Below are 19,898 nucleotides of genomic sequence, written 5' to 3'. Positions count from 1 at the left end.
CTATTCAGCTCAAGGCTAGTGCTCTACCACTTGAGCCACAGTACCACTTCCAGCTTTTTCTGCTTATGTGGTGCTGAGGAATTGAACCCAGGGCCTCATGAATACAAGGCAAGCACTTTACCACCGAGCCAACTTCCCAGCCCTTTTTTTTTTTTTTTTAAATCCTGCAGAATATTAGTTTTGGGGATGGCTCATGTCCGCGTCACAGATATCTCAGATTAGGAACTGGATCCTTTCAGGATAACTTTCAAGCAGCCTATAAAATCTTATCGGCTGAGCTTCAAAGATCATGTTGGGAGTAGCATAATGAACTAGATAAATTAGTCACCTTCACAGTCCTGAACTCCTTCCCCTCCAGCCCTAAGAAACATGGCTGCAAGATAAGTAGGAAGCTGAAGATTCAGTGTTCTGAGCAGTTGCTTCAGGAGAGCAGCAATGAAAAGAAAACCCTAAAACTTCCAAAATGGAAGATATGAGTGCTATTTCCTGTAGTTCTAGGATCCCTCAGACTGATAAGACTTGAAAAGTGGCTACTTTGTGTCAGTGATCACCTCCCTGATCATGGAGGAAAGTGAATGGGCTAGCAGTGCAGAATGGCCACATGTGCAAAGGTTCACGGTGGACAAGTGATTCACCACAGCACGAGCAAGCCAGAACCAGAACCAAGTTCCCACCCCAGAGCTCACATACCATTAGTCATCCTCTAAGCCACTAGCTGTCCTATCTTATGGTAACATCTAATCAGCCTTTTGACTCACAATACTAATAGTTTAGATGGTTATTTTAGGCTACTACCAAATAAGTTAACTGAACAAAAACCAATAACCCTCACTTAGTAATTTTCCTGACAGTAATTAGGTGAACAGGGAGGAGCTCCAGTTCAATTACTATTAATAATAATGCTTTACATATGCAATTTTCAAAGACAATTCTCATACACTATTTCATTTTAGATAGCCATGCCATTTATTATACTTTATCCATCAGCTTAAGGAGGTTATGCAATTTTTCTGAAGGTTATAAACCTAAGGACCAAAACACGTCTACTGAGAGCTCTTTCCACTGTCATGAGCACCCTTTATACCTCATTATCATTATCATATTATATCATTATATGTGGATACTATGCAAAGAGCACCATTTGGGGGGTGATATTATCTTCAATTATTTGATTGGTGATAGAAATTATGTTCTTAGGCCAGAAGGCTTTCGGTTATACATAAAGTCAGAAGATGAAGATAATGAAGTAATTCTGCCCTCAGGGAACCCAAAAAATGTTTTGGTTATTCTAGAGGAAAAAAACATTCTCAAGTTGTTTTGTTGCCCCCAAAACAGCTACCTAGTCAAAGAGCTTCAACTGGGGACCAGTAAGATAATCTTCATTTCTAGAAAAAGAAAGAAGTGGGGGAAAATGGTAGTTTGATCTATTTGGGATAGATCATACTCTCATGCTCATTAGATGCAGAATTGCACAAGACTATTTTCAAATATTAAATTACAAATGATTCATCATCATTAGAAGAGCCTTACAAAAGTTTTGAAAACCTGGTGAACCACAAATTTACATCTGTTCCATTTGATAAACAATAATCATTGAATACCATGCCAAACAAACTACCCAAGAAGTCAATGAGAGAACTAGTTCTGTGCTAGTCCTCCTGAAATTGGGACATCCAAGGTTTTAGGCATACACCCACTGTTTGGGTGCCAAGTGCTATTACAGTTTCTGAGTCGAGTTTAGCTATAGGAGAAAATCAGATCTTCTGGCAGCATTTACAAGGCAGGTGCAGTCATAAAGAACTTGACTTTTGATTCCATTGTCTCTGCCAGGGCAGGTGGTAGGGTAGAAACATGGAATCCTGCCAGAAAGTCTCCAACTCAAACTTCCCTTTAGAAAACAAAACAATAAAAATGGAAACAAAACGCCAAATCCTGCTCCAGATCCTGAAGACTGACATTACTTGAAAAACTCAAGCATTTTATATAACGATGTTGACTTGGTTGAAGCATACAACTCAAGAGAAATAAGACAATGAAGATGAAGTTGCAGGTTAACTTCTTCCTTTATAACTCTATTGTTTACCTAGATAAACTAAAGGGAACCTCTTATTTCAGTGGATTTTATTCATATATTCCTAGTGTAAAACAACTATAATCTATTTGTGTGGGAGTAACACAGGTAAGTTTTCACTGCTGAGTGGAATAAAACTAGTAAATCCTGCCTACTTCACAGACTCTGTTCTAGAACAAACTAAAGCATTCAAAGCTTTTGAGAATGGTTAGTTGGTTCCATGAGAGAATTTTTCTAAAATTAAAAAGAAATCGTAGCATGTTAGTTCAATATAGGAAAAATAGAAAAGATTGTTTCAATGACAAAGATGTTTTTACCAAGTTTATCTTCAGGGTCAGCCTCTGACGGAGGATATAGGCTCCTGACCACAGGGACACAAGAAGGCCCCGAGGAAGAATGCTCACAAAGTCCTTGTGGGGGCACTGTAGCTACCAGCATTGGAAATGTTGAGCATTTTTGGTGTTCCTGGAATTCTATTTCCAACCACTACTCTGTGGTTGCAATGAAGGGATAGGAAGAGATTGGAAATCTTCTAGAGCAAATATTCCCTTCAGTTCACAACCACAGAGCCAAGATTAAAATAACACAAATGTACTTTGCTCTGGGCATAATTCTGCCTAAACCTGCCCCATCCATTTTTTTTTCTTTGTTGCTGTTGTTAATATGCTCTAGTAATGAAAGCTGGATATCTACAAATGTGCTCTGAAATAAGTTGGAAAATTTATGGATTCAGAGAAAGACATTTAGAAAGAAGCTGAAATCTTTAAGAAAAATGTCCAGAATTGTAATAATCAAAATATTAAATAGGTCTTTGTTATTACTTGAGAAATAATTCTCCCCTCTCCTTTTTTTGTGGCTGGTCCTAGGGCTTGAACTCAAGGCCTGGTCACTGTCCCTGAGCTTTTTGTGCTAAAAGCTAATGCTGTACCACTCTGTGGCTGTTAACAGCCACAGCTCCATTTCTGTTTTTTTTTGTCATTAACTGGAGATAAAAGGCTTTGAACTGGAATCCTCAGAGCTCAGCCTCCTAAGTAGCTAGGATGACAAGAGTCAGCCACTGGAGCTCAGCTGGAAAATACTTCTTGAAATTACAATATTAATTCTCCTTAGGTGATAAGTGAGTGGTCCATTCAGGCTCCAAAGGGAAGGCCATGATGTCAATATTGAACTTGGTAGCACTTCTTTATGCCTGACTCAATCAGCTAAAATCCAAAAGGTAAGTTCCTCCTTCAGTTACCTGCCAAGACCTGAGTCCGGGCCCTCAGGGTACTGAGGTTTTCCTCAGTGGGAGAAAATGAGATCACCAACACCTCAGCTACAGTAGAGAATGCAGAGAATGTGGCTCCCAACCTTTAGTGAGTGATATCATCAACTGCCCTGGGAGGAACAAGTTCCCAAGAGTTGGTGGTGGAAGGTTAGAAAGTTCCTAGGTTATCATTTCATGTTTATCCAATGCCTCTGATATTCCCACATATCAGGCTTTAAAGGGCGGATAATCTAGGGGTGTCTCTTCCTGTAAGTCTGAACTGCAGCCAAGCATTCATGAGTTAAGTCCAGAGAAAGTAGCTCAATTCATTTCTTTCTTTCTTTTTTTTTTTTTTTACTGTAGCACATCCAACCAAGAAAGAATAAAAATTTAGTTATATTAGGCTCTATCCCAACTCTGAGATGAGTTACTTTCTTTGGGGGAACTTTTGCTACTATTGCAAGTCTGCATTCAAAATAAATTCTAGGCACTCCTCACGTAAGCCCCAAGTTGCCTCCAAGCTTTCTTTGATGTCCAACAACCAAGGACAAGGATCTTTGATTATAAAACAATTTCTTTAGTTAGAAGAAAATTCTTTGCAGGGCGTGAACAGCAGGAGAAAGAAAAGGTTTTTCTGAAGTGCAAACTAGTTGGAAACCCCCTGGGGAAAGAATCTGATTCTTCTTCTTTGAGAGGAGCAGGCCTGCCTGTACAAGCTGCCCTGCTGAAGGCCTGGAAGAAGGCGCTTTTGTGTCTACTGCTGGGCCCTCAGCAACTGCAAGGCGGCCCTTCTTTTTTTTTTTTGCAGGCGGAAGTTTTCCAACTCTAGGGATACACAATACAGAAAGTCACGGTTTAATAACAAGGCATAGTTACTAATCAGATGGCCCCATTTCCACCCCTCCCAGATGCTTACACAGAGTGCTCTGCCCCTTAGCTCCACGCATGAACACCTATTCGCCAGCTGCTCTGCAATCTTACTTCGTGTTTAATTATTCAGCTTATCTCTAATAATTCAACTTCACAAAGTATTTTGGGGGGGGTCAGATTCATTCTACTCCTTTTACTACGTGGCTCAGTCTGGTTCTAGGTTATCTTTGACTCTTCCAGGTTTTTCCAAAGGTTAGATTCCCTTAGGTGCTGAAGAAGTCAATATGGTTTTATCACAGGGATAGCTTTGATAAAGGATTTAGAATAAAGGTTCTCAATCAACTTAACAGAATCTAAAATATAAAACTGTAGAGAAAAGATTCTTTTTTTTTTTTAATGTGTGTTAACTGGAATATAAAGACAGAATAGGACCAGAAAATGGGGCACAACAGAGTCTGACGCTTTTATTCTGCTATCAAATTGTTGTGGAACCTTAAGTATTCAGTCAGATTTCTTTTTCTATCATCTATCAAACATTTTATCTCAGAGGCTGGGAAGGTGGCTCCGTGGTAGAGTGCTTGCCTCGTATGCATGGGGCCCTGGGTTTGATTCCTCAGCACCACATAAGGAGAAAAAGCCAGAAGTGATGCTGTGGCTCAGTGGTAGAGCGTTAGCCTTAATCTGAAGAGCTGAGGGACAGCGCCCAGGCCCATAGTTCAGGCCCAACAACTGGCAAAAATAAATAAATAAGTAAGTAAGTAAATAAATATATATATATATATATATCAGGTAAAATAGGTAAGTCATGCATATTCCTCTAGTATATTAAGTGTATAGAATATAAATTCTGCAAGTTGAGACCAAAAGAGTTTTTCTGTTTGTTTGTTTCCATTTTGTGTTTAAGATTGGTTTTGCTATATAGCCAAGGCTATTTGTCCTTCTGCCTCAGACTCCTGAGTGCTGGTATTATATATATGTACCACTATGCCTGGCTAACAACAATTTTAGAGATTAGTTACCTCACAAACCCCACTGGAACACATGAAAGATTAAATGATTTGTTCTTACTTTTTAAAGGTTATAAGCTACCTATGAATTTTCATATTCCCATAGGGGGCAACAAAATAATTCTCAATAATCTAATGATAATATCTAATAATGTATACATCTACATATACTACAGTTTATGGGTTCTGGACTAACCAAGAACCTAATGTTGGTCTCACTCATAGTAAAGCCAGCACATTTAAAAAGAATGAGAATAGCTTATTTTTAACTAAAACTAACAATTTTTTAAAACCCTTGGTAAGAGAAACAAATTTTGCTAAATACAGATAAGATACAAATACTTTTACCTCCTATATACTGAGTCTTATTTACTTATTCCCTGATAAAATTTAGTTTGTAAAAAACCAAATCAAAGCCTGCTGAGATTATTAAAACAAACCTTTTGGTATTACAGAATTCTGCTTAAAAATAAATTTGTGTGTATGCATGCCAGTCCTGGGGCCTGAATTTGGGGCCCATGTGCTGTCCCTGAACTTCTTTTGCTCAAGGCTAGCACTCTACCACTTGAGCCACAGCACCACTTCCGCTTTTTCTGTTTATGTGGAACTGAGGAATTGAACCTAGGGCTTCATGAATGTCAGGCAAGCATTCTAACACTAAGCCACATTCTCAGCCCTAAATTTACTAATTTTAACTTTACTATAATTTAACAGGAACTTCTTGCATATTTTTTAGAAAGTCAGTTTGTATTTTATTTTATTTTTTAATTAATTTATTTTATTGTGAAAATAATGTACAGAGGGGTTACAATTACATGGGCAAGATAATGAGTACATTTCTTATCAAGCATTGTAGCCTCTTCCTTTGTTTCCCCTTCCCATCCCAGTTTGTATTTTAAAAGAAGCTGTTTGGGCTGGGAAGATGGCTCAGTGGTAGAGCACTTGCCTTGCATGCCTGAGGCCTTGGATTCGATTCCTCAGCATCACATAAGCAAAAAGAAAAAAGCCGGAAGTGGCGCTGTGGCTCAAGTGGTAAAGTGCTAGCCTTGAGCTGAAGAGCTGAGGGACAGCGTCTAGGCCCAGAGTTCAGGCCCCACGACTGGACCTCCCCCAAAAAAAAAGAAATCGGAGACTAGTAGCCATTCATTCTTAACACTCTATTTTGCTTAGGATCTCAAGACTTTGTCCAACAGCCTCAATAAATGTATAAAGATATCAAGAGGTAAAGGTCGGGAAGGGAACCTCAACATCAAACAAGACCGCTGGAAGAGACCCAAGCATCACATGCTGGGCTTTCCTTTTTAATGATAATAATAGTGATACTAAACGTTTATCCCTGCCTGTTTTTCAAACAGCTCCAAATCCTTTGCAGACATCTCTCACTAATCTTTATTAGACCTTGGAAAAAAGCTGTTGTCCCCCCTTCCCTGCCCTCAAGAAGTATCACTCCAGAAGGACGCTACCCAAAACCATCAAAAGGGAGATTATTTGCCTCTCTCTACTCTCAATCTCAACTTGTCTCCTAACTCCTACTGTGCTGTCCTGGTGATTGAAATGAGTTATAATATCATGCAAGTGTTGAAAAGATAATAATGGGAACTGTTTGTTTCTGAAATAGTTATAAGCTGCGTGTGTTTAATCATGGAAGGGAACAGGTAAGTAAAGAAGATGAGAAAACCCGTAATTACCTTTATCCCATTATTTAGCTATTTGGGGAAATTGGTAAAGTTAGAAAATTTTGAACTCAGATGTTTTATTTTTAGTTTCTGTGTCGGTCATGGAGCTTGAGCTCAGGGCCTGGGCCTTGTCCCTGAGCTTTTTTGTTCAAGACTAACACTCTCCATTTTGAGCCACAGCACCTCTTTTGGTTTTCTGTTGGTTACCTGGAAATAACAATCTCACAGATTTTTTTGCTCCAGCTGGTTTTGACCCTCAACCCTCAAATCTCAGCCCCCTGAGTAGCTAGGATTTACAGGCATGAGCCACATCAGACTTTTTTTTTTTTTTTGCCAGTCATGGGGCTTGAACTCTGGGCCTGGGCGCTGTCCCTCAGCTCTTCAGCTCAAGGCGAGCGTTCTACCACTTGAGCCACAGCACCACTTCCTCATAATTGGGATTTCTAAAGAAAATGCTACAGATAAATAACATTTATACAGAAATATTGCATGGGGAATATTATAACGCATTTAACTGGTAACAGTGACAAGTTAGAGGTTATGAATGCTTGAGGTCATAGCTGTACTCTAGCTAAAAGCTACTTGGGTTATAATTTAATGGCTATCTTTTTCTTCAGTCAGAATTACAATAGGTTTATTTTTAGTTTAGTTAGTTTGTTCTCTTGTGTGTGTGCAGCTACTAGGGCTTAAATTTAATTGGAATCTTGAGAGCTTTTCTGCCTAGGGTGGCTCTGAACCACCATCCTTCATGCCTCAGCCTCCTGAGCTGCTATGATTACGGATGTGAGTCACCGGCACCCCCACTGAATTACTACAGTCATTCTGAATGACTAATGACTTCAGGGAAAACGAAAATTGGAGTGTTATGCTTTTATGCTTGCGCCTCTCAACATACTGCTTTCTGCTATTTAAGTTGTATCTTCTTATCTGGACTAGGCTAAGATAGTGCTCTTCAAATTCCTCCAGTGCCTTGACACAGCATAGGGTACATACTAGGGAGCCACAGTGTAAAGTACCCAAGGGGAGCCAGCAAGCCACAGATCACTGTGAGGTTCTCAGCTTAGACTTCAAGAGCCTCTGCTGCTTTTAGGCAATGCTCCAGGGCTAACAGGCCACCTGGTGTGCAGTGATTTTTTTTTTTATGGCAGAATAAATTACATATGAACCATATAAAGCAATACTAAGTTGTGTGAAGGTATTTTTGGTTAGTTCACTTGTTCAGAGGTGAGGAACTTCTGGCCTATGTGTGATACAGAGCCCATGAGAGAAATCATTTGCTATATGACAGGACAGACATGCACATTATGTTTCTCCTGTGCTGCTCTCATTGGCTACCCAGGGCCATCTGCCTGTATCAATAATTTTGTATGGCCCCTGGATGAGGTTGTTAATATCCAAATGGCCCTTGGCAGAAGTCTCCCCACTCCTGTAATTTAAAGTATGCCTTCTAGTTGACTAGGGATCAAAGAGGAAAGAAATCTTACGGCAGTCTAAAATACCTTTAGGTATGTATGTATGTATATAGAGATAAAGTATCAGAGTGTAGCTCAGGCTGATCTCAAACTCAGCTCTTGATCCTGGGATTACAGGTATGTACCACCACACCCAGCCATAACAACTTCTTAGTAGAATCTTCCAGGAAGTCTTTGCTAATATCTGCTTTTTGATTTCCCTTCAATGACCCCAAAATGTTTAAGGTAAAGAAAGTGTGCTAAAAAAAATGGTGGCCAGTAAAATATAGCAGCAGACTGGCAGAAATGAACCCAGGTATTAGTGTGACTAGCAAACACTAATACCTGGGTTCATTTCTGTAACAGTAAAATGAAAACACTGTAGTAGGTATTTTTTTCTACCTTAAACTTTGGGGTTTTTTTTGTTGTTGTTGTTTTGCTTTGCGTTGTTTTGTTTTTTTGGTTGGTTGTGGGGCTTGAACTCAGGGCATGTGCACTGTCCCTGGGCCTCTTTGTGTGCAAGGCTAGTGCTCTATCACTTGGGCCACAGAGCTACTTCCTACCTTAAACTTTGATGACTATCATTCACAAACGGGATACCCATTCTTATATAAGGCATAAAAGCAGAACCTAAAACCTGGATCATATAGGAGATTTTTTTGAGTTGGATAATTCACAAGACAATAAAAATAGTTTGGGAAGAAAAAAGGATGGGAATCTGTAATCATTTTTTTAAGGAAGTAAGATTAGTAGACATACAACATACCACTTTTGGGCTGGGAAGGTTGCTCGGTGGTAGAGTGCTTGCCTTGGATGCATGAGGCCCTGGGTTTTGATTCCTCAGCACCACATAAGCAGAAAAAGCCAGAAGTGGCGCTGTGGCTCAAGTGGTAGAGTGCTAGCCTTGAGTTGAAGAGCTGAGGGACAGCACCCAGGCCCAGAGTTCAGGCCCCACAACCAACAAAAAACAAACAAACAAACAAACAAACAAACATAACACTTTCAGTCTCAGCCAAATTATTCTACAGAAGTAACAACAGTACATGATAATTCAATGTACTATTAAAAATTATGGTTAATCATCATGGAAGAAATAGATTATGGAATCAGAATTTCTAAATTATCTAATTCCTAGCTAGAAAAATAATGTGGCTGCAATCTAAACAAAACATTAACTTTTAAAGCATTTTGATCTTTTTGGTGTTCACAAATTGCAAATTAAACACATTCTATGAAAAGTATAATACAAACTAAAAGTAGGGGTATGTAGTATACCTGTTATTTAAAAACAAACAACAATAAGCAAATGCAAGCACTTTCCCCTAGAGCAAATAGAAATTTATTTTTATTTAATTTCTTTAAGATGTAAGATTATCTTCAAGTAGTTGCACAAAGGGACTTCAATTCAACATGTCAGTTTATGACTACAATTCATCTTGAAGAAAGAGAAATGTAAAGGCCCAAGGAATCCTACCCTAGGAAAAGCAATGGACCTGAGAGTGTACAAGATACAGACTGGGAAGTAACTAGAGTTAAAGCTTATTTTCTAGCCTGTGCTTTCAGAATCTGGTAGCCAAGGGCTGGGAAGGTGGCTCAGTGGTAGAGTGCTCGCCTCGCATGCATAAGGCCCTGGGTTCGATTCCTCAGCACCTCGTAAGCAGAAAAAGCTGGAAATGGTGCTGTGGCTCAAGTAGTAGAGCGCTCACCTTGAACTGAAGAGCTCAGGCCCAGAGTTTAAGCCTCATGACTGACAAAAAACAAACACAAAAAATACCCTCACACTGAAGAATTGTGAACATTCTGAATTGTAAGCATTTCTAAAATTTAAGCACAGTTTCATGTAATATTTAAAGAGAAAATCCCTTTACTACACATAAACAAATCTTGGTCAGACATGAAATTTTACATGTAAGGTCAAGCCATTTTCTCATAATTGTACCAAATTTTTTTGTCTACTTGACTTAAAATAACACATTAAAATACCTCTAAAATTAAGTAAACGTAATTAGCAACTAGAGGGTAAATTAGTTTTGAGAACTAAGTTCATTTCCTCAAGCAAGTAGAATTATTTGAGGATAGTAGCTCTTAATCTGGAGGCCTTAGACCTCTAGATGTTCAGGCTTTCTCAATTCATTGAGACTTTGTGCAAATTTGTTCATGTCAAGTATATATGGGTATTTTGTATATATGATCAATAACTTTTATAATATTCTCAAAGAGACCTAGATGCATACACAAAAAAGATGGAAAAACACTGCTTTAGAGTCTCAAAACTAGAACTTAAAAACCACAGGTTTAAGAAGAAGGTATATTTGATAATGTTTTATGATCACAGGTTTAAAATTAGCACCCCAATAATCTTTCTTGGAAAAACAGAATTTATTCTTATAAAACAAGGGTTGAGCTAAACAATAAATATGGTGAAGAGCCTAGAGAGGTGCTTACCTAACATGCTCAAGGACCTGGGCTCCATCTTCAAAATAAATATAAACAAAGAAATGAATGTTGTGTAAAGTAATAACTCAAAGATATTCAGTGGGGTATGGCTTAGGAAATAGAGCACTGGCCAAGTAAGCCTGAGGCACTGAGTTCAATCTCCAGATGAATAAAAAGAGAAGTAGGAGGAGGGGATACATCATAATGTTCAATGCATAGCCTATGAAATTAAGAAAATTGAGGGGAGAGGTTGGGTTGGGAGGGATGGGGAGAATACTGAAAGAAGATCAAGATTTTGATATGGATCAAGATTAATTAACTGATTAACTGGTTAATCAAATGGTAACTCCTTTATGCAACTACTTACAGAAAATAAAAATATAAATTTTTTAAAAAGACAAAGCTCACACATATTCTACACAGCCATGTTTATGATTAGTAAGTCGGGGGGGGTGGGTAAAGGACTATTAAACATGGTAAATATCGTATCTCCAAACACTCAAAATAATGGGCCTTAAACTTAAAAATGTCATGAGACAAATGAATGTTTCATCCTAAATTAGTTCCCAGCTATCAGAGCTACTCAATTCCATAATAATCTTTTTTTTTGGGGGGGGGTCAGTTGTGGGGCTTGAACTCTGGACTTGGGCGCTGTCCCTCAGCTCTTCAGCTCAAGGTGATCACTCTACCACTTGAGCCACATGCCACTTCCAGTTTTCTGGTGGTTAATTGGAGATAAGAGTTTCACAGACTTTCCTGCCCCCCGCTGGCTTTGAACCACGATCCTCAGATCTCAGCCTCCTGAGTAACTAGGATTACAGGCATGAGCCACTGGGGTCCAGCTCCATAATAATCTTATATTCACTCAACAAATATTTACTGGCTACCTGCTGTGTCAATATACTAGGACACTATTTTCTGGGTTATAGGTTTGAATGAAAATGGCAAAAAAAATATAAAAACAAACAAAAAAAAACCCCACAAAAAACAAACAACCACCACCAACAACCTCGTTTTCACACAGCTCCTATCAGTAGTCTGACAGGAGACAGACAACTAAAAAAATAAAACATTATAGCATACCACATGCCTATAATTTTGCAAAGAAAAATAAAGCAGGGAAGGGTAACATAATCCCTCAGGGAATAGGAAGAGGTCTTCAAAACAGGATAGCCACTTTAAGATCAAGGCCTCTTTAAAAGAACAAGGTATATTTAACACCAAGGGTTGACCAAGAGGAGAAAATATCTCAACTGTGAGTGATTAAGGCTGTGAGACTAGCAAGTAGAGCAGCCCTGAGGTGGGAGTATGGCTGGTCTAACTAAAAGACAGCCAGGAAGCCTTTGTAGGGAAGTCAAGCGATGGGGAGAGGAGGAAATAGGTGGAGATGCAGGGTCTGATCAAGTCTTTACAGATCACCTGGTAAAGACTAGATTTTACTCTAACAATTCTCAAAAGAACAATGAATACAGGTCACAGCATTAACTCATAGAACATAAAGTTGGCAAACTGTTTCATTAATAGGTTTTTTTTTTGTCTGAATTATCACATTAAGCAAAGTAAGTCAAAATAGAAGGTATCTCAACCATGGACAATATGCCAAATTTTTAGGATTATTACACATTACAATTAACTCCTGAGAAATCTACATTCTTAGATACCCCCCCCCTTTTTTTGTCAGTCCTGGGGCTTGAACTCATGGCCTGGGCACTGTCCCTGAGCTTCTTTTGCTCAAGGCTAGCACTCTACCACTTGAGTCACAGTACCACTTCTGGCTTTTTCTGTTTATGTGGTACTGAGGAATCCAACCCAGGGCTTCATACATGCTAGGCAAGCACTCTACGACTAAGCCACGTTCCCAGCCCCTCATGGATACCTTTTAAAAATTAATTACTCTTGGGGCTTGGAAGTTGACTCAGTGGTAGAGCACTTACCTTGCATGCCTGAGGCCCTGGGTTCCATTCCTCAGCACCACATAAGCAAAAAGAAAAAAGCCGGAAGTGGCACTGTGGCTCAAGTGGTAGGGCACTAGCCTTGAGCTGAAGAGCTGAGGGACAGTGCTCAAGCCCAGAGTTCAGGCCCCACAACTGGACCAAAAAAAAAAAATTAATTACTCTTTTATCTCTTGAAAAGCAGATCAGGCTGGGCATTGGTGTCTCATGCCTATAATCCTAGCTATTCAGGAAGCTGAGATCTGAAGATTAGTGTTTGAAGTCAATAGGAGCAGAAAAGTCAGTGAGACTCTTATCTCCAATAAACTTCTTAGGAAGAGCCAGAAGTGGCATTGTGGTCAAGTGGTAGAGCACTAGTCTTGAGCAGGAAGAGGCTCAAGGACAGAGCCAACGCCCTGAGTTCAAACCCCAAGACTGGCAACAAAACAACCTCCCCCCCCCTCCAAAACTGAAAAGCAGAGTGGGTCTGAACTTTTGGTCTTATTTTCTCACTCCCAAGTACATTTTCTATAACATTGAATAAATATTTCCTGTTCCTATCTTGGCAGATGTTTGTGATTCATTTTAAGCTCCTTGGCAGAAAATTGTTACATAAACTTAATGGAATATCATTCTCACATTCCGCTCTAACTGTACCTTGCTACCAGTTCTGGATCCCAACATTATAATAATAATACATTGCTCATTTACAACATTTTTCTTCCCTCTGTATTTACCGTTGAAGGGATGAAAAAAAGGCACAAAGGAGTTCCAATAAAGTATTTTCAGAGTACAAAGTTGTTTTCATTAGCCATGAGCTCTAGGGATATCTTTAATAGTGTTTAAATAATTATAACTAAGTTTTAGATAAACTTATTATATACAGGTGCATGCATTTGCGCACACATTTGACTACCAAACCAAGAAATAACTACCCCCAGAGTATGATAAATGAACATCAATAATGAGGGCAATAGTCTAATGAGGAACACCTCATTCATTACTTCCTATTAAACCAAAGGGATTTTCAAATATGAACTTAAATTTGTTGGATTTCTACATGAAGTACAGAACTATTATATGAACAAATTTATTTAATAGGTCCCTCGAAAAAGGTATGCCTTCTTCTTTTCCAGATGCTAGTCTTCTTTTTCTTTTTCTGGTCAGTCATGGGGCTGAACGCTGGGCCTGGGCACTATCCCTCATCTGTCCAGCTCAAGGCTAGCGCTCTACCACTTGAGCCACAGTGCCACTTCCGGCTTTTTCTGCTTATGTGGTGCTTGAGGAATCGAACCAGGCCTCATGCATGCAAGGCAAGCATGCTACCACTGAGCCACCTTCCCAACCTTCAGATGCCCATCTTCTAAGAACAAAGTCAAATATAGAAGGCTCTGAACAGGGATGAGAGGAAGCAAACACCTAAAAACGTCTGGGTACACATTGTGTTTAATGGTATATTTCTGATGCCTGACAACTTTCTAAAGTCAATTATTAATTAACTGGATTTTCTGCACCTTTACTAATATAAATAGTAAAGAGCTGACTTGATCATGAATACTTATTCTGTATTTATTTTTAGAGGTGGTTTCAAAGCAAAAGTCACAAAATCTATTATTTTTAATCTTCATCCAAAGATCTCCAATTTGAGCAATGGCAATTAAATGCATGTGATTTCTAAGTATATTATTTCAAGTTCCTGAATTAGAAGTTATCATAGACTGTTTTTAAATGAGGAGAAAGGTACTGACATGGAGATACTGAATAAATAAAACATTCTGATTTATTCATGTCTTTGCAACTCAAACACAAATGAGAAAAAATAGAATATTATATATTCTGTCAGATAAACCTCAGGCAAGGGTACTTACCACTTTTATTCATTTCTACTTTGGAAAAAAATGAATTACACAAAGCCTGCTCTGGTGTTCTAGTCATCTGTAGCAATCTCAGCTGTATAAAATTTAGAACCAGAAAACCATTCCCTTGCAACTTACTTGTTACTACTACTTATAACCATGGCAGATATTTAACATTTAGGTCTTCACTTTCCTTATACATTAAATGTGAAAATTCAAAGTACTGAACTTTTTATCATAAAATTATTTGAAGAATAAGCTAATACCCTATAAAGGGCATAACACCGCTTTGATAATTATTATATTTAGATCTCTGAATTCACAGACCAAGAATCTATAGCTAAAAAGCTAAAAGCTATTTTGTCCCAAGTCACACAATCATCTAATGGCAGGATCAGAATTAAAAGTGAAGTTCCTGGGATTCTAATATAGATGGTTTTTTTTTCAGGTATAAATAGTTGTCTCTCTGGTGCTAGCCAAAAACTTTAGTTGTAAAGTCATGACTACAAATACTGTAAAAATTCAAAGACAGGATAACTATGTGTTGACTAATAGGTAAAATTAGGAGGCAAGCAGAGACATTGTGCAAAGGAAAATTTGTCCAGAGGTGTACACTGTTAGTGGCCAAATTTGAAACTACCCTCCCACTGTACGAAGCCTCAGGGCAGTACACTCTAATCCTGATCATAACTTTATCCTAAAGTCTAAGAAAATCCAGGACTATCAGCTGAGCAGGAAAAATATGATAGTTAAGGAATTGGTGACCTCTCTTGTGTTGCAGTAAGGTCCTCTTACTGTTCTGAGCTGAGAAGATGATTAACTTTGGGGTTTCCTTTCTAAATAATATTTATGAATAAGAAAAATATAAATGTAATCATTTAGAAATGGCAGCAATATTACTAGATAATAGTAACAGGAACCAAAGAGATAATAAACCAGACAACTGAAAATGAATAAATAAAAGAGAAAAACAAATCAGAAAACTGGAAAGTCAATAATAAACAGCACATTTCTTTGCCTGCAATAGTATAAAATTGGAAGCAAAGAATATAGTCAAATGAAAATAAAAATACTAAGAAGTTGGAATCTCTATCATGTAGTCTTCTTTGTAAGTCACCACACTAAGTAATTAGGAGAGCTAGAAAGTTTCCTTGCCTGCTTTTCTAATAGCTAATAAAAGAAATACTGCCAGCTGCCAGTAGCTTATGCCTATAATTCTATTACTCAGGAAGCTGAGATCCAAGGATCACAGTTCAAAACCAGCCTGAGCAAAAAAGTCTGTGAGACTCATATCTCCAATTAACCACCCAAAAAAAGTCAGGAGTGAAGTTGTGGCTCAAGTGATAAGAGTGCCAGCCTTGAACAAACTTAGGGAAAGAAAGAGAGAGAAGGGGGACGGGAGGGAGGGAGGGAAGAAGGAAGAGAGGGTGGGCAGATCAGAATACCAGTAAGAGTTTATCCTAAAAATACAGATTGAGTGGAAAAAAAAAACAAGAGGTAGAAGAAGATTAGAGAAAAAGAAAGGTTTTTGCAAATATAGGAGAAATATAAGAATTAGACACATTAAAGGTATTACAAACCTGTACCTGGGTTTGAAATGAGATGGTAATACAGAGAGACAATCCCAGGCAGAATAGAAACTAACATAATTTAGTTGATTCTAAGATGGGAAATTTTGCAATATGAAAGAGAGGACTTGGAGAAATAGAAAATATATAGTGAAGCAATTCCCTCTTTTGATTCAACTTTCTTCTAGTACAGAGAAACTTTCTTCTAGCACATAACAGTTTAAAATTATAGGGAGGGAAAGAGGAAGGAAGAGAGAATACAGAAAGAATGGGGAGAATTAGCAATTACTACTGGGAAAAAGAACTCCTAAGCACAATGAGGAACAAGAAGGAAGACAAAAATTCATCACTGCTTGGTTTTCAATGCTCTTAGGTATACAGCCATCAGACAAAGGTGAGATAAACAAAATAAATTATCTTATAAGTAATACTATGATCTATTTTATTATTAAACAAATTGGAAGCACACTGTTAAAGGGATATTTCCATTTGTCTAAGGAAAGTTAAAAGTCTAATACAAACAAAAATGCAGTTAATAGGGTCCTTATAAAATTGCATGTTCCCTGAATTAACTGAACAAAATGTAAAGGTATGCATGGGAACTTCTATGAGAAGTTAAGAAAAAAATACAACAGGCTGTTATTATTTTTAAATCATTGTTTTCATATCTCTATTTTTTTTTTTTGTCCGTTGTGGAGCTTGAACTCTGGGTCTGTGCACCGTCCCTGAGCTCTTCAGCTCAAGGTTAGTGCTCTACTACTTGAGCCACAGTGCCACTTCTGGCTTTATCTATTTATGTGGTGCCGAGGAATTGAACCCAGGGCCTCATGCATGCGAGGCAAGCAGTACACCACTGAGCCACCTTCCCAGTCCCATATCTTTACAGGCAGCTAGAATAGTTCATCAATAGAAGGATACATAAAACTATCCAACTTCCTGGGTGAAAATAGAGGGTTACTTTTAAATTTGTGACATCAGGGTATACTATCTACCAAGAACGATAAAGTGCTGCAAAGCACAAACATAGGAGCTATAAACAGAGTTTCAGTTACCTAGAAGGCTTAGTGAACCACAGTTAGACAAACCCAGTTGTAGGGTAATCTGATAAGGAACAAACAGCATAGATTCTAGATGTGTAACCCACATGTCCTTAATGCACTGAAGTTCTTTCAAAGAGTTAATCAAATGGATTAAAAAAATACATATCACTTAAGTGAGTTTTTATTTTTTAAAAATAAAGTTTCTCAATTGAGAAAATTGAGTAACTGTTGTGGCTTAAAAACTGATTAATAGACCATAAGCCAGAACTGTTACTGACATATCCAGAGACTGATACTAGGCTAGTATAAAAATTTATTAATGACCCATAAGAAGCATGTGTGGACAGAAGATAAAGTTGTCTGTGATGTAAACTGTCCACTATAAAATCTGAAAGTCCTTGCTAAGATACAGTGAAATTCTCTTTGCAAAGTAAAAAACAAAAACTTGAAAACATACTGATAGGTTCAAAGTTAATAGTTAAAAAAAGATTAGCAAGGTTTGTCAGAATGAAAAAAGGTAGAATAAGAGAAGATATAATAAAGAATGATAAAATAATAGATTGCAAAAACATCATTCTTCAAGAGTAAATGGTCCTCATTTACCTTTTCCTTTATGAAAATAAACTTTATGTACAGCTTTATGATAACAGAAGACAACAAATGTAAAAGGGGAAACTATTTTATGGAGCATCTAATGAACTCATTGAACATGCTATTACAGGATATAAAGCACAAAGTTTGATGTGCCTCTCAAAGACTTCAGAAATACCAAAATAAGACTTTTGATAAAGTTACTTAAGCTGCAAATTAATGGAGCACACACCTCATGCTTCAGGGCATTAAGGAAGTGAGGTCAGGAAACACCTTTTCCTTCCAATTGCTATGTTCAAAATGATATATGACTTCAACTTTTCAGGATGCGTAATTCCATCTTAAAGTCCAAATTGAATGATAGATTTTTTTATCCAAAAAAAATACCATTTTAAAAAATATATACTCCCATTTTTAGTCTAAATAGAAGAGCCTTCAACTTTACCCATTATACCAATTATCCCAGCTTTAAAATACTACCAAAGAAGTATAACCCATTTACTAAAAAGCTCGTGTTAGAAAAAGAACTGTATGTGTTTCATTTTCATACCTTAAAGTAGACATATTAACTTTATACAACATTTTGGTTCTATTATAGCATACAAAAATTTGAGTTTGGTGCTGACCTCTATCTCGTTTAAGAACATTTTAACCTGTGCCCAAGAGCTATATACAAGAAGTATAGTTTTATAAAATGAACTTTAATCAATAAGCAACATCACTTTACAGATTGACACAGCAGAAAAATACAACCTTTAAGGTCTTGTCTTACCATACCATACCATAGGGAATAAGAAATTGCTCTAAGAAAGATTTGTGGCCCGAGTTGATTCTTCAATTCAATACAAAGAATAGACTGTGAATGAGATATAGGCAAAAATCCAGGCTGGAAAGCCTAAAATACTATATCTGAAAAACATTATAGGTCAACAAAATAGCAGATGTGAAATGACCTTTTTGGAAATAGTAAAACTTTCAAAAAATTAAAAAGGGGTCACCAAAGTGACCAGGAGGTAGGTAGGTTTTCACCTTGTGTCCATTTTGTAATCTAGTCCTCTCCATTTTGGACTTAGCAATAGAGTGCCACACGTGGTATAAAGCCAGCCATAGTATTTCAGTTGGACTAAATTTTAGAAGTGACAGCATAATCAAATATGCTCCAAGAACATTTCAGAATTTGGGGGTATTGTTAACGATTAAAAATAACCTACTTAGTGTTCATTTTTAAAAAAATTAATGGGATATAAACTGTAATCCTCAAGTCAAATATCAACTGTACTTTTCATCTATCACAAAATAGTGCCCCAAATATATCACCTGTAAAGAAATGTTTTATTGAATATACCCCCCAAAATAAGCATATGATCTTTTAAAATTGAGGATTTATACATTTCTTGAGTATAAAATAAGAACTTTCTTTGGAATGTCAACAAGGCGATATCCTTAAAAGACTAACAAGTAGCAGCAAAAGCCCTTGTATGGCAATTGGTTTGGGAAACAAAAGAAGAAAAGCATAATTCAAACAGATGGGAAGTGAAATGTAATGAAGGTGTACTTGCCTGCATTAATTTTCCTTCTGCTGGAGTTACTTCTGCAACACCAGCAAACACACCTTCCAGCGTGAGATTCAGTTTTCCTGTGGGGTCCATTTTCAAGGGGATCACCCTGATAATAGCCTTCTGCTCTGCTGATCGTTCAGACTCCACAGCTGCTGCCAATACTAGTCCTGTGTGTCCAAAGCCTGCCTGCAGGGTAGCCATCAGCAGCCAGGGCCAGAGGGCAGCCAGCTGCAGCTGGTGGCCACCACTCATGCTACCAGCTGCAGCAATGCACTTCGGCCATACATACTGCTTCCACTAGCTAATGCCAAATGCAGGTTCTCACATCCAGACAAATGGAAGACAAGAGAACTTATTCTTCAATTTCACAAAGCCAAGTCAGAGTTTTGGTCCTTCCTTTTTCTAAAGTATATTCCCAAGAAGAGGTGGCATTCCTGATTGGGCAGCGAAGAGGGTTTTTCGGCCCACCTCGGATGCAGGGATGGCCTTTCCTCCCATCTTCTCTCTGACTAGCAAAGGTATCACACTTCTTGAAATTTCCAACTTTGCTTGAGACTGAATGTGAATTTTTAGTACGTCAGATTACTTGCTGTTGG

General features: G+C 37.9%; 1 protein-coding gene across 1 annotated transcript in view; it reads right to left on the bottom strand.

Annotated features, from left to right (window-relative positions):
• The window catches only part of Rnf43 (ring finger protein 43), a 72,508-nt gene extending 52,954 nt beyond the window's left edge, over positions 1 to 19,554 (bottom strand). The window contains exon 1 of the mRNA XM_013013217.1: positions 19,303 to 19,554. Within this exon, the coding sequence (XP_012868671.1) occupies positions 19,303 to 19,554 (252 nt within the window). The remainder of the gene's footprint in view (positions 1 to 19,302) is intronic.
• Positions 19,555 to 19,898: the final 344 nt, after the last annotated feature.

Source organism: Dipodomys ordii, unplaced genomic scaffold (genome assembly GCF_000151885.1).
Source record: "Dipodomys ordii isolate 6190 unplaced genomic scaffold, Dord_2.0 Scaffold19, whole genome shotgun sequence".
NCBI lineage: Eukaryota > Metazoa > Chordata > Mammalia > Rodentia > Heteromyidae > Dipodomys > Dipodomys ordii.
This window is presented reverse-complemented; position numbering and strand designations above follow the sequence as displayed.